The sequence below is a fragment of the Mytilus galloprovincialis genome, chromosome 1 (genome assembly GCF_965363235.1).
Source record: "Mytilus galloprovincialis chromosome 1, xbMytGall1.hap1.1, whole genome shotgun sequence".
In the NCBI taxonomy this organism is placed as follows: domain Eukaryota; kingdom Metazoa; phylum Mollusca; class Bivalvia; order Mytilida; family Mytilidae; genus Mytilus; species Mytilus galloprovincialis.
In genome coordinates, this window is record NC_134838.1 from 40184643 (window position 1) to 40204487 (window position 19845).

Genomic DNA, 19845 nt, shown 5'->3' on the forward strand with positions numbered 1-19845 from the left:
TTACATACATATATATTGTTGTCCGTCAGGTGACCATATAAAAGAGATAACTGAGCCCAAATTACCAAAAGAACTTCGGCTACGTTCCACACTCTCATACAGCTTGTTTTACATAAACATATGTCCGAAATAAGCGATTGTAGAAAAAGGTACATTGTATGTGCTTTTATGCCACTTATAGCAAATGATAAACCATTTCCTCTGAAGGAAATGCAATTGTTCTTAATGAACCTTATATGAAAAAAAAACTGTCGAAAATTATACAATGATATCAGATATCATAAACAATTGGCACCGTATTTTTTTTCTATTGAAGGCACAGAAGAAGTATCACAAACGATTGCTGGTGGAATGGCGTCTGGTGGACCTTCTGAACCTGAAAAGGCAAAGTCGTATGAAAATTATTTACAAGTAAGCCTTATTTTTTTTCCTTTACAGGGGCACTTACTGTCAAATTCATCTGCATCGATTTGACTCAAATTCTCATTTTAGGTTTATAACAGACTCAGACATCCATTTTATTTTGAGGAAGTCTTTTTTACATCTATATGGCATAACGAAAATATTAAAATTGATAATGTCAGCGTTTACTATAAAAATTGGGAACATCATGGGATATGGACTGTAAATGACCTGTTAGATGAACATGGAAATACATTAATGTATGAAAATTTTGAAATTATGAATATTTTCAAACCCATGTTTCTACAGTTTTATGGACTTATATTAGCATTAAAAAAGTGGCTACAAGACATTGGAATCAACAAAGAAAGAGAAAAAAAAACATTAGGCTATTATACCTTTTATTATTAATATTTTCTTCAAGTCCGAAAAGGGCTCAAAGGACTTGTATACTATTTTAAATAAATGAATTTTACCTACAGATTTTGTAGCAGAAAAAAAATGGGAAGGTTTTCTTAACAAAAATGTAGAAAATTGGAAAAAAAATACACTTGTGTGTTATCAAGGTTTAAAAAAACACTAGTTTATGTTGGTTTCAATATAGAATTATTCATCATATTTAAGGGACAAATGCTTTACTTTTTAAAATGAAGCTTGTTAATTGTATTTTTGTACATTTTGCAAGGAAGAGCCTGAAACTATAGAACATTTACTTTGGGGTTGTCAAATTGTAGCCGACATTTGGCAAAATCTAAATTCATAGATTTTCGATAAGGTTCTTATCGAAATTTCACTTAATTTGAAAATTGTCATTTTTGGCCTCTATGAAAATTATAAACAGAATTTTATTAAAAATAAAGTTATCTTACTGACGAAGAACTTTATTTACAGATGTAAGATGCAAGATATAAAACCTAATATAAAAGGTCTTTAAAATTACATAAAAGAAAACTTGATTTTAGAGAAACATATTTCTTCAAAATACTTAAGTGTGGAAGAACAAAACTTGTACTGGAACCCCTGGGCTAAGGTTATTAACTAAATTTAAACTTGTATGTATATGAGCATTTGAAATTATTTGTACACTGTTATACTATACCATATGTATGCTCATATATTTCTTGCACTCCTATTACTATATTAATGAAAATGTTATTACTATACTTAATTTATAGATTTCTAAGTGTTAGTTCATAGAATGCTTATTATGCTTATTTATTTCATTTGCTTGCTTATTGTGCCACAAGATAAATATATGTTGATACTTGTAAATTCATGAAGAAAAAAAACCTCTTAAAACTCTTAAAATTAAACGTTTTAGTTAGTAGATCAAAGCAATGGAAATGAAATTTTGAAAATACCTTGCATACAATGCATACTTTTATTATTCCGTACCGAAAAATCTACAATTTATATACATTGTAATTAATAAATTATGAATTTTAGTGAAACTTATTTTTGTAAAATCAAACAGTAGTGCAACTGATTTTTTTTGGAGTTGAAAGGCTTTTTAATATTATTTCTATATTGGTTGATTGAAGAATATGAAAGTTAAAAGTAATGAAATTTGTCATTTGAAATAACTAAACAAATGCATTGATTTGAATGATTGCAGTAATTTGAATTACAAACACACAATAAAGACAATAATGAAAAATGTAGTTAAACATAGATAATTTATATTTATATGAAATTCTTTCATGCAAGTTTAGAAACTGGTCAAACTGCTAAACAGTTAGTCATGATTTTCAATAAACTTGCTTTTAATTCATTATTTGATAAAACATTGTCTACTCATTTTTATTTTTGGTATGCAAGCTTCACATTTGAGATGTTAAATTTTAACGTGTCATCTAATCATTCAGAAATTACATTTTAAAAAAAATCGTCAAATTGCTTGTATGAAAAAAACCCAAGTCACAAATGAAGGTGTAAATGTTTAATTTTGTAAACTGTTGCTTGTCTATATGTCGTTTTTTTTTTACCCTGGCGTTTTCAATTTGTCATCGACAAAGTTGTTTGAATACCCTTTTGTTATTTTCCGTCCCTCTAGAATTCATTTTGGTTATACATGTCCTTCGAAACAAAATTTTACAAAAAAGTTAATTTTGCACTATTATACATGTTATATCAATATCGTTTTTTACAGCAATAAACAACTATTCATAAGTTTTGATATTATTGATGTATGTAAAATTGTTGAGATTTTTTGTGAGTAAAGTATCCAAGTATTCAAATTGCAGGTCTCTTCCATTTATTCCATTTGTGGATAAGTTTAATTTCTCTGGTCTTAAACAAATAAATACAGCTACCTACAATGTATGAGTTTATTCTTTCACATTTTCAAATATCTTCAACCATAGGAAACATTTTTTTCTTCTAAAATCAATAAAGTTTTCTGTATTACATCATTTCATTATATATTTTCTAATTTTCGTTGTAGCTGTATTGACATATTTCATAATCTAAATTTTAGCTTGAAAAAGTTTTAGGAGGTGTAAGAATATTAGTGAAGTAAAGAAGATCCGGCTAATGATGATCATCTTTTTTCTAAAATTAATGCAATATTCTCCATCATATCATTCTATATGTCTTTTGATTTTCGGTGTATTTTCATAGCTTGAAAAATTTTAGGTGTAAGAATATTGGGAGAAGTAAACGAAGATCCGGCTCATGATGAGCATTTTTTTTCTCTAAAATGAATAAAGTATTCTGCATCATATCATTCTTTTATGTCTTCTGATTTTCGTTGTAGCTGTATTTACATATTTCGTTATCTAAATTGTAGCTTGAAAAAGTTTTAGGAGGTGTAAGACGATTGAGCGAGGTAAACAATGATCCGGCCCATGACGAACACCTCTTTATTGTCATCCATCAAGGTATGTGTAAATGATAAAACAAAAGCCCTTGAAAATTATCACGAATATTTGAATAATGCATTTGAAAAATCAGTTATCATATAATTGAAATATCATGTCTAACACGGGAAGTGAATAAAGATATAAAATGACATATTTATAGATATATTTTCAAAAAAACCAAACCATATATCATTTAGTTTGAAAAGTCATATCACTGATGTATAACATGTAGTACCTAAACAATAACTTGAAATAAAATTTATTTAGCAACATGAAATTACTTAGAGTTATTTCTATCTTTTGGATACACATTTTTTATATGTTTGAATATCGAATTTATACATGTTATATCTGCAAATGTTTTGTTCAGATGTTGAAATCAGGATTGATAACAACACAATGACACATTTACCCAGGAATATGTGGTCTTTATCAAGCCACGACCAATACATAAATTTCTTGCTTTTACACTAAATGAATTACCTATATTTCTTTTAGTAAATTAACTTTAATTTAATACATTAAAATAAATAGTAACATGTAAGTGTTTTGTTATATTATCTGTAGGTTATTGGTCCTCCGATCTTCGTCTATATTTCGGTACAAGTCAGCTAATTCAAATCTTATATAATCCTCTTTAAATATCTCCGGCGATAATTTGTTTAAAAAAATAGATTCTTAATAGTTTTGGAAAATACGAACAACAAAAAAATATAATCATAAGTTGATAATTTTTTTATTTCCGGGTTATCAAATTGACAACTTTATCAAAGGTTTTAAACTGCATTGCCGATTATAACAAGTTTTTATCGCCTTTTTCATAATAACTGATGACTTAATATATCAATCATAGACGTACAGGAAACAAATGTTCGAATTGTTCCTGTTCATTGTATGTTTTAAAAGATTTGCAGACTTGAAGCCACGTGTGAAAAGTCGATTTAAAAATTTAATTTTTGTGCGTCTATGTCCTGAAAGAATAGGAAGAACATCGAAAAGCTATCTAATGCGTTTAAGAATAAGTGATAAATTTTGCTTCCCATTGACAAAACCTCGTCAATACCTTATCAAAGTCCTCTACAAGCCGTCGAATGCATTCTGGGTAATATATTCAAAAGCGTACACCAAAACGTTGTTAAACAATTGAAATTAAACCAATGACCTAAAGTTATTTTCATTTTGCTATACGAACAATGAGATTACCCATAGTCCTCTAGTTTCTGCAAAGGCGAATTGTACGTTACTGGCTGATAAATTATCAGTTTAAATGAAAACTTGGTAAACATATCTAAAACAAAATTATATTTTCATTCCTTTTCCATTAGGTTTGCTAAACCTTGAAATTTAATTCATGTGTTATAGTTTTATGTTGGTTTATGGTCCTAACTTTTCCAACCAATTTGAAATTCATATTGATGAGAATGAACTTCTAAGATTTTGTAATGTGTGTCCAATGAAGTCCCGTGATGATAATAATTTCCAATTGCCGTATGCATATCACTTGAACACCTACTTCTGAAATTCTATACATTTTAAACAGAAATATTTCTTTTTATATCAAGCAGCAATATATATTTTAATAACATACAACTTGTATCCGTAACATAATAACAAAAAAGTCTTTTTTCCAAGGGAATTAACTGTTCTGCATTGGCTGCTATGTTTTTTTTTGTATGTTCATTAGATTATCTCCAATAAAAAGCTTTTTATTATAAGTTTCAGCAGTTAAGCTATTAAATCTTTCAATATAGTTATTAAAGGTACCAGGATTATAATTTAAAACGCCAGACGCGCGTTTCGTCTTCTTAAGACTCATCAGTGACGCACAGATCAACACATTTGTAAAGCAAAACGAGTACAAAGTTGAAGAGCATTGAGTGCCAAAAAATTCAAAAAAGTTGTGCAAAGTACGACTAAGGTAATCTATTCCTGGGATAAGAAAACCCTTAGTTTTTCGAAAAAATTTGACATCAGAAAATTTATCAACATGACAATGTAAATTGATATTCATGTCAATATATTTTTTTAATCTTCATTGTTCAATGTTGTATTATGTGTTAAGTTTATTTTTCCGGTTTTAATATGAAATAATCAAAATTGCGCAATTGCATTACAAACCATAATCAATAGAGGAAGTAATTGTTCTGCTTTTAAAAAAAACCCGCATCGATTAGGTCCGTTTTTTTATGCGAGTAATTTTTTTAATTATTTGTTTGATATATTTATTTTGATATACAATATAATGGTTGACAAATGATAAGGCAATGTTAAACAATACATTTATTTACGTATCTAAGTTAACTTATGACATTCCACGACTGTTCTTTATAAGTGTTTCCTATGAATTTCTTCAACATTTATACCAAAATCCTTATTTTAATTTATTAACCGTCTTTGTGTGCCCCTTGCACAGAATACCTTCCGAAACAACGCTTCGCCAATTACCTGTAACGCGACATAATGCAGGTAAAATTAAGGTAAAACATTTGAGCTAGTTTATTATCCCCCGTTATTGTACGTAGTAGTAGAATGGAGAATCTAAATTACGAATTATATGTGTAGGTAAACAGTCATTTTTCCAAATGTTATAAATCGGCGAATTTGGTAATGGTTTACAATGTAAAAGAGGACGAACTTTATGATCCTAGCTTTATGAACTTTATGATCCTAGCTTTATGAACTTAATGATCCTAATTTTTATACCTTCGACTGGTATTTCAAAACGATTTTGCGTAAAAATTAAATGCAAAAATAGTATACTGCTGTTCAAAAGTCATAATTCGATTAAGCAAAGTAAAATCCGGGTAGCAAACTAAAACCGAGGAAAACTCATACGAGGAACACAACAGAATAATAAAAAGACTGCACTACAACAAAATCAAACATACATAGAAACCTGATGAAGATAACAACTACGATATTCCTGATTCTGTAGAGACATTTTAAAACAAAATGGTGAGTTGAGCCTGGTTTTATGGTTAACCCAAATTCCCGTTCATATTGCAATGTTTAACGTACCTCTAAAATGACAACACTACGTAACAGGAATACAGTACAAACAATCGCAGAAACACTAACACAGAAAATACAATAATGGATAATAAAATTGTGCATTACATATAGATAATATTCAAGGATGTTCTTGGCCGTGTTTGTCACAACTTTTTGGAACCTTTGGTCCTCAGTGCTTCTTAGCTTTTCACTTGTTTTGGCTTTCAAGTTTTTTTCATCTGGGCGTCGCTGGTTATGCTTGTATGGACGTCTGGCGAATTAAACTTTCTAACTAGGTATTTTTTGTTGGCTATTAATCGTTTGTGTCTCTGTCAAATAGTTTCTCCCATTTATTTGTATTGTAGTCCTGTCATGTTATGTTTTCAAATTAAAGCGGGAGGTTTGGCATGCAATAAAACCAGGTTCAACCCACCAATTATATCTTAAAATGCCCTGTACCAAGTCAGGGAAATGGCCATTGTTATATTATATTTCGTTTCTGTGTGTGTTACATTTTAATGTTGTGTTCCCGTTGTGTCGCAGTTCTCTTATATTTGATGCGTTTCCCTCGGTTTTAATTTTTAGCTCGGATTTTTTTTCTCTATCGATTTATGAATTTTGAACAGCGGTATACTACTGTTGCCTTTATTTACAACATGTAAACCGCACGTCACACGAATTGATTAACGTCTCAAAATGTTGCGTATGTTTTATGACGTTTATTTTATCATAGGAAATATTTTTTTAAATAAAATAGATTTGTTTTATTTATAAACACGAACAAAAATGTCATAATGGGATTAAGTTTTTAATGATGTTATTTTATTATTATCTAACCAGGAATAGACTATTAAAATGGAGCCGTCATCATCAACTTGTACTTATAAAAGGCGGTTTTTTTCATAAATTATTCTGTGGGTCAATTCTTGTAAGATTTTTAATAACCTGGTACTTTAAGAAGCAGAATTTATAATGATATAACCTTACAAGTTCAGATATTGTAACAAATATCAATTTTAACAAATAGTTCATCAGCTATAAAAATCATGTTCTGATCTAGGAGGTGCAAAGTCCTACACCTAATCTCGTTCAGTTAAGTAAGAGCTAAATATTATAATTTCAACAAACCTCAATATGTTATATGTCATACGTGTCTTTTTATGTTGCGTTATTACGCTTATATTTCAGGTTAAGATAAATGTTGCCGCATGTTAAATCGTTTAAACCCGCTGCACTTGTGTGCACCTGTCAGGAACATGTCGTTCGTGGATGTGATTCACTATTTTATATTGATTAGACTGTTGGTTTTTCTGTTTCAATAGTTTTACGCCAGTAATGTTGGGAACCCTTTATAGCTAGCTATTTGATGTGAGCAAAGGCTCCGTGTTGAAGGTCGTACTTTGACCTATAATGGTTTACCTTTACAAATTGGGACTTGAAAAGAGATTTTTCATTAGCACTCATACCACATCTTCTTATATCTATTTATTAATATATCAAGTTGTTAAACATTTCAATGGTTATCCGCTATTATTGTTTATTACAAGCGTTTGAGTTATGGTTCAAGCAGATGCTATTTGATTTGGAATCTATTATAGAAATCTTTGACAGTAAGCCAGTAAGTATATACATTTTCAAAAAATAAATATTCTGTTGAATAATATTTTTAAAGTGAAATTAAAATAGTAAATAATGTAAATCAAAATACTTGTAAGTTTGATTTGCAGTTGAAGTTGAAAAAAGTGTCCATAATCAAAAGGAATCGGTTTAAACACAAGCAAAAAAAAATTAAAATAAATTACATATGTTTGGAAAATGTCTCGCAATAAAATTGTCTTATCTATGTTTCAGGGACGTGATGAGAAGCAAATGTTGACAATTACTCAGAGACTGGAAAGAATTGTTCTCATATGGAAGGTTGTCACTTTTGTCGCAGATTACGATTTATGTGTGGAGCTTATTGCAATCGCCTTGTCTATCATTTCTTTTGTCTATTCGTCCAAAATTTATTTTCGAAAACCTTTTATAGAAAGTACCTATTAGAATAACCTCGTTGGTTAGCATCTTGACAGGAAAGAGTTGTAGTGTATCAGCACTATCGGATCTGTCATCTACCTATTTCGTGTTTAAATATACTTTGAGCAGAATATTTACTACTTTCATTAGGCCAGAATTAGTGGTTCTTACCATTCGGGCGTTAACGTTTTTGTTTTACTCGTAAATGCTTCTCAGTTGATTTGTATCTTTGAAATTAGCATGCAAAAGTAATGGCAGAGTTCGACAGGATAAACAAAATTACAAAAACCGATTTGATTATTCCAGCATTTAGGCTTCAAATATTATTTAAAAATTTGTTTATTTAATATTGTTTTGTAAATTTTACTATCAAGTTTGAGGTATTTACAATGTTGTAATATATAAAAGCATCTATCTTTTTGTAGTTACTGATCGACCAGTTCTTCATAATTGAGACTATACCACCATTGAATTTCTTAGAATTCAGGTACATGATTGTAGTTGTCACTTAGACAAAAAGTAGGACACTTTACAACTAAAACCAGTACATTTTACTATTAAGTTTGAAGTATTTACAATGTTGTAATATATAAAAGCATCTATCTTTTTGTAGTTACTGATCGACCAGTTCTTCATAATTGAGACTATACCACCATTGAATTTCTTAGAATTCAGGTACATGATTGTAGTTGTCACTTAGACAAAAAGTAGGACACTTTACAACTAAAACCAATACTTTGCTTAAAATCGCAAAATATAACGAAACAACAGAAACACTAAAGTGCGACAAAAGAACTTATAAGTTGAGCGCCAAAATGATACCCTTTTCGACTTGAATGTAAAATATCCTTTCTTTGTGTGCAAGTTCTTAAACGTTATAAAAAAAACAACATAAACAATTTTTAAGATTTGAGGCCCAACATTGTACATTTATCGATAAGAAAATTAAAAATCTTTTGAATATGTATAAGTTCTTTAAAGTCAAAAAGAAAAAGAAACGAGAAAGACATCGAATTACTCATCGAATAATATGATCTAATTTACAAATTGTATAATGTTTCATTTATTCTCTATCCATTATTATTTTTAGACATCACCTTGGATCAGCATCTGGGTTTCAGAGCTTGCAATTTAGGCTGCTTGAAAATAAATTTGGAATTCGAGATGTATGTGTACTATAGGATATGTGTTGATTTGTTAATTGACTATAATAAACCAGATTTCATTTTAAATTTGCAGTTGCAAACATATAAATCTGACATCGACACATTATTTGTATTTATGTTGATAGTTAAACAGCTAAAATTCGTTTGTTTTGTACAGTTACGCAACCTGGGTCAATTAGCTCAGATTTAGCATTTGCTTGCACTCGTCGTTCATCGTGGTCCTTTAACTTAAAAAAATCCTCTTTACTAAGTAAATGAACCAAACCACATTTATTCTTTGTGTATTTAAACTCAACAAAATTCGAATGATCCTGAATGGCAAGCAACACGGCCTTCAAGGCCTCTAACAGAACATAGTTTTAAAATATTAGGTGTGCCTGTATATTATCTTGTAATCCATTATTGAAAGAGAAATTCTGACCGGACATTGCTGTCCGAAAGTCAAGATTTACCCATTGACTTTTAAACATACCTGTTAGACAATTCCTAAAAGAAGTAATTGTCCTTTTGAAATATCTAACCAATTAGAACTAAACTTTAATTCAAATAGCAAAATGACCAGCAGTTTTTAATTCATACAAAGAGCATAGTCACACTGTGGCAAATACTAATTTAATATTTCGTGTTGTATTTATAAGGAAGACAGAAAAAAATATGCCAACAAAACCTATATTGACATGCTGGATGCAGAGAGTTCAAAAGATAAACTGAGAGAATCAACAAAAGACAAAACGTTGTTAAGCGTTGTTCAGGTAGAGCAATATTAATTAGTAATTCATATGGAATAAATAATATCTTTTAAACTGCATATTGTCATTTTATATGCAAGTTGTAACGGTAAACTATATCAAGATTACATTTTGTATTTACGCCAGACGCTCATTTCGTCTACAAACGATTCGAAGTGAAGCTCGAATCCAAAACAAGAGTTTAAATGTTTTTATAAAATACACATGTTAAGGCAAATTCGTCTAAAATCAAAGAAACCAAAATGTTCAAATATATCTATAATGATAAAGGATTTTGATAAACAAAAGTAAACCCTGTATTTCAGATACCAGAGATAATTGTCAGTAGACAGAATTTTTACTGCGCACTTGTAAGATTAACCGTTTTTTTCCATGTCAATACTGTACTGATAACCCCATTCACATTCACTTTGTCATAATTTAATTATATAAAACTGTTTACTTAGACCAATCTGTGTTGCAAATTTATATCAATATTTAACCGGATAAATTCAAGGTAAATGACAGGTCCCCATTTAAATTTTGTGCGTCAGAAACTGGTTTGTTCCTGGATTAAAGTTTTGAGATTACGATTTTGATTTGACAAATAAAAAAAGAAAGATCTTCAAGGCATTAAAAAGAAGAACAAACACCATATGTATTACAGAAATCAAAACCACGTGAATTAAATTATTATGTCATTTTCAATGTTTCCGTTAGCAATGTTTATATAAAGATAAAGTTTAAAAAAAAAAAAAAACCGGCGAAGGACTTTTATCAAGTGCAATAGTATGGAACACCGTAATTGTCTTATAGTGTTAATATTTAATGTGTTGTGTCATCCTGTCATTTCTTCCGTATGGTATGTGTACGTTCATTTATGTCCTGACACTTCATCTCTGTATAATGTCAAATTAATTGTTTGCTTGGTCAAACAATTATATGATATATCATTGCTATTCTTTGCATGCAATATGCATTACATTATGTTGTATACACTGCATATTCTGTGAATACCTCTTAACGTTATGATCAACCATTTTTACATTCTTTCACATTTCCTCTACGTTGAAATGTGAAAGCACTTAAAGGTGGTATTCACAGAACATACAGTAGATACAACATAATGTAATACATATTGCACATTAAAAATGATAGCAATGCCATATCACATACTTGTTGGACCAAACAAATAATTAATTTGACATAACACAGAGATGCAGTGTCAGGAAATAAATGAACGTTCATATAACACAAAGAGGAAATGATAGGACGTAAAGGCAAAGCGACAAAACACATTTAATATTTACACTATAAGAGAGTTACGACGTTCCATACAATAGTATTTTGACGAGATTGACATGTGAACAAACTATATTTTTTATTTCCAGAATTGACATTACCCGGATTTATCTTACATTTGAATAAATGCAGCTTATTCTGAAGTTTCAACATGAAAAAATTTTGTGTTCATGTTGCTTATATGTTTTTTTTTGTCTTTTTTTTTTTTTAAACCAATGGATCGAATTATACAAATGCATTCAGGTAAAGCGTTCCTTAAAATAATTCTATCATATACTGATATAGTGGCTTAAAAATGTTTTGGTTTTTAATGATTAAAGTAAACATAGAAAAGCGTTTCACGCTCAAAGGATACATAAAGTCTTATGTGTTGATGAATAATGATAAAAAATATAGGAAAAAGTATGGTAATGTAATTACTGACGCATTCAGACATATTTAATTTTATATACATTTCGCTATTCTTTTTAAGGTCCCGTTTAGATGTTTAGGCTTGGACGTTTCCTTATTTATAAGATTAATCCAGAAACAGCGCTTGCAGCTAAATTTAAAGTAATTAATAAAAAAAAGGTGCCCAATGTCGGGGAAATATGCACCAAATGAACCTGTATCGTTTCATTATCTAGATAGACGAGGAATATTGTTTATGGAATAAAACGAACGTTTTCCGACAAGTATAGAAGCTTTAAGTTTCGGATTTATCGTACGTACAAACTGTGCTTCGTGTTTATTTCCTGACAATTTCTATATATATATAGAGAATTTAAGCTCATAATTTAATAGTGTTTAAAAAGGAGTTCTTTTTGACAAAATGGGCTAACTAGATTTGTATGGATGCATGTGTCTTGTATGCGATCTTTTAGCCTTTTTTTATTCGGGTTAGTTAGCGTTAATGTTATTAGTTTTGTGTCCTCTTAATCTAAAATATGAATAAAACTTTTGTAATTAATTGACATTTTCTACTGCTATGTAGGACACTTATTTTTTCTTCAATGGGCGAGTAAAAACAATTTGTTTAATAATAAAAACCAAAAAAGAGTTTAAAAGGTTATTGAAAATTAATGAAATCGGGATATGACATGGATACTTTATTCATAAATGTAGGCTCAGAAGGTGTTTTTGTCTAGAGTGAGCAATGAAAAAACGTCATTGAATTGGTAGAATACCTTCAATTAAGAATTTCATATAAAATGGTATATTTCATGAACTGTTTTCAGTACAACTTTATGAATAATTTGACACACAAGTGTAGTCATGGATTCACACATTGAAGATTAATAAAACATCAAATATTGTAAATAAATACGACCTAAGAAAATCCAATAAAATGATAAATGATGTAAATTTTTGCTAAACTGTTATGTGACAAAAATTTCTTAAATTAATGCAAAGCTTCAATTTAAAAGATGGTATGATTTCTTCGAAGGTGAAGTACTTTGAGCTGATCTCAAGAATTACAATAAGTCTTTTGAATGGTATGAAAGTAAATTGTGAATTGAAGCATGAATGTTTTATCTCCCTTGGTGTTCATTTTCTACATATTGTTTTGATGTTGGTGAAATTAGTCGAAACATTTGATGTTTGTACGAATATAAATGAAGACAACATAATAATTCTGTTATACGCAGGTGATATTGTTTTTCTCACCATTTGCTGTGAAAAGTACAATGTCGTGCATTTAAGACCAACATATATTGAAGAAGTTTTGTTTCGAATGAGGGGACCTTTCAACAGGAAAACTGGATATTGATTAGGTAAAAATAAATACTGTAGAGCTACGAAAATCATGATTTTGATGTTCTTAATTAATTACAACATATTATATTGTCATTTAATTCTTATTTTTCAGTTATGGCTTGAAGATATGGACGATATTGATTCTGATTTCTGGCAGCGATATAAAAAGGCAGTTGTACAAAGTGGAAACCAGGTAAGTGCAACTGAATCAGTTCGAAATTAACCTTTGCGAAACTTTTGTTGATTATATTCAGTTATAAGTTAAATAAAATAAATATTATCAACCATCCATATCCTTATCAACATTAAGTTTGCATGTCTCTTTTTGGTATGATCTTTTGCTTCACCTTCAGCAGTATACCAGTACTATTCCTTATAATCTTATACTTCGTTATTTTTCTTTTATTGTTGCAGGCTTCATTTGAAGGCGTTGTTGACAAAGACAAGTATGAAAGTAAGATATAAAGATGTATCATTTAAACGTTCGGCCTTTTAATAACCTTTCGCAGTTGATCTAAAGGGTCTTCAAAATGACATACTCATAAGATGGTTTGTGTTTGTCTTTGATCTGTACCTTAAAAATGTTTAAAGATTCAAGTATCTGTGTTAAGCGTTGTTTACATGTGTGAATTATGACAAAATGTATGATTGGTAGGTTTAGAAGTCGATGACGTTATAAATCGCCATAACCTATTAATTTTGAGGAAAACAAATTCATTATATATCATTTTTTGAGGGGTGACCATGTCTTTGTCAGAAACAAATATGGTTTATGGTTGACTTGCTGAGAAGGCCCGATACAAATGATTCTGACAACAAAGTTAGACGTGTCTAGATGAATTTTAGATAACCATTTAGATATCCATTAACGAAATAACACATTTCAGTGGGATAGGTGAACTCGGAATAAAATATATGCAATATGGGTATCTTGTGTTATATGCATTTGATAAAGGTATATAAATAAAAACAAGAATGTGTCCATAGTACACGGATGCCCCACTCCCACTATCATTTTCTATGTTCAGTGGATCGTGAAATTGGGGTCAAAACTTTAATTTGGAATTAAAATTAGAAAGATCATATCATAGGGAACATGTGTACTAAGTTTCAAGTTGATGTAAAAAGTAAAAACACAAAAATACTGAACTCCGAGGAAAATTCAAAAAGGATTAATCAAAACTCAAAAGGCAAAATCAAAAGTCCAAACACATCAAACGAATGGATAACAATTGTCATATTCCTGACTTGGTACAGGCATTTTCTAATGTAGAAAATGGTGGATTGAACCTTGTTTTATAGCTAGCTAAACCTCTCACTTGTATGACAGTCGCATCAAATTCCATTACATTGTCAACGATGCATGAACAAAACAAACATACTCAAAGAGTAAAAATGTCAAAAATAGGGGTACAACATCTTAATATCACTACATAAACAACAAATGTAACAAAGTAGCACAAAAAGGCATACATCAAATTTAACATTCTCATTTTGCTTTTCTTATACGGCTGAATTTATCTATGTAAAGTCTACCCATAAATGAAAGAAGGTTTTCATTACTGGTGTAAAATTGCGCGTTTGAAATTCGCACAGGTAGACATAAAAATAATTTTGTCGTATGACGGCATACATAAATGCAGACTCACGTAAAGTAGATATAACAAAAAACAGACTTACAGTAAAAATAATAAATAAAATAATGGTGTGGTTCAAAGTATGACGGGACACATAAGTACAGTTTCACGTCAAATACGGCTGAATTTATCTATGTAAAGTCTACCCATAAATGATAGAAGGTTTAACTTTAACTTTAACTTCACCAAAAACTACCTTGACCAAAAACTTTAACCTGAACTTTGCACTATCATTTTCTATGTTCAGTGGACCATGAAATTGGGGTCAAAACTATAATTTGGCATTAAAATTAGAAAGATCATATCATGGGGGACATGTGTATTAAGTTTCAAGTTGATTGGACTTCAGCTTCATCAAAAACTACCTCGACCAAAAACTTTAACCGGACGGACGAACGGAGGCACAGACCAGAAAACATAATGCCCCTCTACTATCGTAGGTGGGGCATAAAAACCCAATCTATTAGACAAATGCCTTTGATATTCATGAGTGTATGTTTTCCTTTCGACTCGAGGCGTTTTGTAAATCCTTTCACAAAAACTATTTATATGTCATCAGTGGTAACATTTAAACAGAGATAATTTCTGCGACTGTTTACCGATTTGTGAATTTCAGTGTTGATTTTTACTAAATTTCTCTCTAGTTGAATCAAACAGACACTTTATTTTGTTTGCAGGTGATCGTGAGCACGGAATAAGACGATTGAGTCATAAAGCCTTTAAGGGTGCCTTACGGATTTCTCTGTTGAGAGATAAACCTGGTTATTGTCTGCCGTACAAAGTTCTGAGCCTTATTACAGATGTAGATGGTTTGATCATGAAGTGGAGATGTGAGTTAACGTCTTTTAAAAATACAGTAAAACATTATTCAAATTTATAAATATGAATACGAACTGTGCTCAAAATCAAACGAGAGTTAATTAATGCATTGGCATTGTAGAGGGAACAAACAGAAAACAGGGAGAAGGTTTCAAGTTCCTTGCAAAAAAAGACGCTATTAAGTTAATAAATAAATTATACAAATCATAGTTATAAACGGACAAGACCAACACCAAAGGGAAAACCCAAGATTCACAAGCTCACATCGTTTTTAGAACAGGTGCATCTCGCCATGCATGCATCATCGCTTATACAATTCCAATCATACATATTCACTTATGAGTGTATAGCAAGCAAAACATAAAAAAAAGTAATACTTTAAGATCTTTTATAGAGATTTAGTATTGCATTACAATATTTGAAAAAAAGAATCTATATGTCATTAGTTCGTTCTGAAATCATACCGTTGCTAGACCTTTTTGTGATGCATCTTGATCTGGGGCTGATCTTTAAATTCAAAGCTTCTAAAAAAATCACATAGGAATCAACTACGTACCTTTTCATCTTAATATTGTTACTGTAACCAGAAGTGACAATATTGGCTGTGTAGGCTCACTTTTCCACTCTCTACCGTCGTGTTAAAAAAAACCCCTATTTTTGTTGGTTTTAAGTTCTACCTAATACTAGAGATTGTTCGAAGCTAGTAAGCTGTTACGATCATTTGGGCCAATGTTGATTAGCAATAGGAATAATAAAAAAAAAAAAACAACCCATAAACGATAAATCATCAGTTCAATGGAAGATTTGTTTTACCGAAAATTATTTATATTTCCAATTAAATGTAAAAAATAAAATACATTTTTCACCGCATTTCGCGTGTTTATATTTAATTAACATATTCTAGAGATAAGTAAAGACTATATGCAATGGTCTTTGATTAAGCAAATCCCTAAAAGAAACGGAAAAGGACCCATATTAACAAATTGTCTAGAACATGCATCTCATTCGTTCAAAGTTATAAATTTTTGCAACACTTATTAAATATTGTCAATATATATAATATATTTTTAAAATGTTTATTATTCTTAACAATATGTATTACATGTTGTAATAACTATATTTAAAAAACAACCACGTGACATTCTAAACAATATATATTGCATGTTGTCATAATTATATTTGAAAGATAACCACGTGTTAATGGTGCATCGAATGATAGGAAGCAAAGCCGGAACTGGAGGGTCGTCAGGTTATCAATATTTACAATCAACAGTCAGGTACTTGATTAATATTACATATAAACTCAGGGATGCCTTCAACATAATCAGAATTTACAATAGCGAAAAAGTGTACATTTTCAATAGTTAATGTCAAATATATTACAATACATAAAAGAAACAAATGAAAGCATAACGTATAACAATATCAACAGTATATATATGGCATTAGTATGTTAGCCATAAAAAAGTATGCTCCAGCTTACAAAAATACAAATTCTTCACGCTGTGTTGAAGACCCATTGGTGGCCTTCTGCTCTTTGGTCTTTGACACATTCCCCATTTTTATTTTAATTGTGACTTGGATGGAGTTTCAGAGTTGTCTCATTGGCACTCATACCATATCTTCTTATATCTATTTAGTATGTTTTAAATCAAATATGAATTTTTTTTTATTCAAATTGGTGAACATTAATTTGACAGATAATGACTCTTCAATTCACACATTTCGTTAATTTGTGTCTCTCCAGTGACGCTAGAGGCAAAATACTAGAATAAACCAAATATAATACAAATGTTGTCCATCTTCGTATAAATATTAGCTTGTATTTCAGCACCTTGTTAGTCTTGTATGTCAGTTTTCAATCTAAGTTCATTTATAGGTTTCCGATGGTCCTTTTTATGCTTCCATACTTTTTCTGTCTAAATTAAATATATTTTTTAAGTTGACACTCAATTTAGATTTTACAACTTTATTTACTGTTATTTTTCAGTGACAAGTACAGAATATTCATCGATTTTTTCAACATGTCGACTTTTCTAATCCCTCGCAGGGATTTAGAATCCGTTGAAGAATGACAGTGTGAGAACAGAAACATGAACACATATATTTGAAATACTTTACAGAAACTTATATTTGCTGTATTTATTTTTAAGTTTTTGATTTGTAGAATATTAATTTTGTTTTTCTTTGTGTAGATCATAACTGGACGTTCCGGTTAAAATATTGTATACATACATACCCAAGGTATAGATTTATTTGAGGTGTATTTGGCTAAACTTATTTTTTAAATTGTTGATCCTCAACCCATTTCAAATCTGTACCTTATTTAGCCCTCTTCACTTTTTTCATTTGAGTGTCACTGATGAGCTTTTTACAAGGACAACACACGTGTATGTTGTACAAAATTTTACGTCTTATATCTTTGATAAGATTTTTTTTTATCGTCTTAAAAAAATTATAAAAAAGTAAAGGTAATTGCTGTTGTTTGAAAACGCATAAACTGTTTGATAAATAATGCCATTTTTTTAATAGCAAAACTCAATAGACCACTTTCGAGTTCATCCGTCACCGGCAAAAACTCGTCAATTATGCGCGCCTTTATGACGTCATTTACCAGATAGAGGGGATCGCCTGTATCCCTGCACTATTTACGTTCATCAAGCGTCTTAGTGATCGTCATTGTGCAGGATAAACTAGAAATAATGGTTGTTCTGTAGGTACTTAATGACAATTCCCTAATGACAGCAGTGCTGATTGTCAATTTTGAGAATTTAATTTGGCTGAATAATTCGTACAATATAGAATTATAGTTTTCCAACCACTCGCTCAACATTGAAACGGAAGTGACGACGCCCCTAAACGCACAAATGACGTTCACTAAATAAAGGCAACAGTAGCATACCGCTGTTCAAAACTCATAAATCCAGGGACAAAAAACAAAATCGGGGTAACAAACTAAAACCGAGGGAAACGCATTAAATATAAGAAGAGAACAACGACATAACACCGAAACGTAACACACACAGAAACGGACCAAGCATCAGACAAAACACCACGAGAATAACAAATATAACATGAAAACCAAATACATGAATTAGAGATCTTATTTACTAAAACCAGAGTTTTTGACGGAAATGCATCGAACTCGAAAGTTGTCTATTGTTTAAAAGCTACAAAGAAATATTCTGAACATGTAAAACATAAAGTTGAAGGAACATTTTCTGTTTTCTTCCCTTTCAACAAAATAGATTAATCCTGTTTACAATTGGAAGTAAAACCTGACTAGGTGAGGGATTTCAAACAAATCAAACGTTTATTAAAAGTATATATCATTCTAATATGACGTGCTTCTTTCGCTTTGTGAACAAACCCATTCTATATACAATAAAATTTATTTGCACATGCTTATATTGACTTTTTCAGAATAATGAACTTTATGAAATTATTATGCACATAATATATTTCCTTAACTTTAAAACACTTTTAGACTCTTAAATGGTGCAAATGATGTTACTAATTCATTTAATATGACTGTAATGTGTTGCATTCCGAAATTGACATATTTGACCTAGATACGAAAACCGTTCATGCTGGCTGTTCAAACTCCTCCCTCTGAATTATCACAGTGCCAGTCGTTTGCTTCTTTAAAAACAAAAAAGGGAGGTTAATGAAAGAGCCTACACAAACGTTTTTACAATTTAACATGTTATACTTATCGGACATAGAAATTACCTTAATTGTCTTATTCAGAATCGAAATAATGGTCAAGCTATACTTTATTTATAACATTAGCAACACGACGGGTACCACATGTGTAACAGGATCTGCGTACCCTTCTGGGGCACATGAGATCATCCCTAGTTTTTGGTCGGGTTCGTGTTGCTTATTCTTTAGTTTTCTATCATGTGTCATGTGTTCTATTGTTTGTCTATTTGTCTTCTATCATTTTTAGCCAAGGCGTTGTCAGTTTATTTTCGATTTATGAGTTTGACTGTCCCTCTGGTAATTTTCGTCCCTCTTTTATTGTACTTTAAACATGGATAGGCATTATATTCGTGTAATTTTAGCCTTCACTTTCGCTCGAGCAAAAATAATCACGAATATAATGCCTACCAATGTTGAAACTTCAATAAAGTATAGCTTGCATCAATTATTTCTTAAATCAACTCGTTTTAATACAAATGAA

General features: G+C 30.4%; 1 protein-coding gene across 3 annotated transcripts; it reads left to right on the forward strand.

The window, feature by feature from the left end:
• Positions 1-12: 12 nt before the first annotated feature.
• On the forward strand, positions 13-19067 carry LOC143074299 (tryptophan 2,3-dioxygenase-like). Of its 3 annotated transcripts, none has more exons than XM_076249827.1 (13): positions 13-149; positions 317-411; positions 3191-3281; positions 7802-7872; positions 8106-8171; positions 8696-8757; positions 9361-9436; positions 10075-10188; positions 13316-13396; positions 13618-13657; positions 15518-15670; positions 16846-16936; positions 17650-19067. In XM_076249827.1, the coding sequence occupies exons 2-13, from the start codon at positions 352-354 to the stop codon at positions 17732-17734; spliced, it is 990 nt and encodes a 329-aa protein (XP_076105942.1). In that variant the 5' UTR covers positions 13-149; positions 317-351; the 3' UTR covers positions 17735-19067. The 3 variants fall into 3 exon arrangements, with proteins under 3 accessions (XP_076105942.1, XP_076105939.1, XP_076105944.1); XM_076249824.1 differs by lacking the exon at positions 8696-8757 and adding an exon at positions 8884-8945; XM_076249829.1 differs by lacking the exon at positions 8696-8757 and adding an exon at positions 8884-8945 and having other exon boundaries at positions 89-156.
• The last annotated feature ends 778 nt before the right edge of the window (positions 19068-19845 follow it).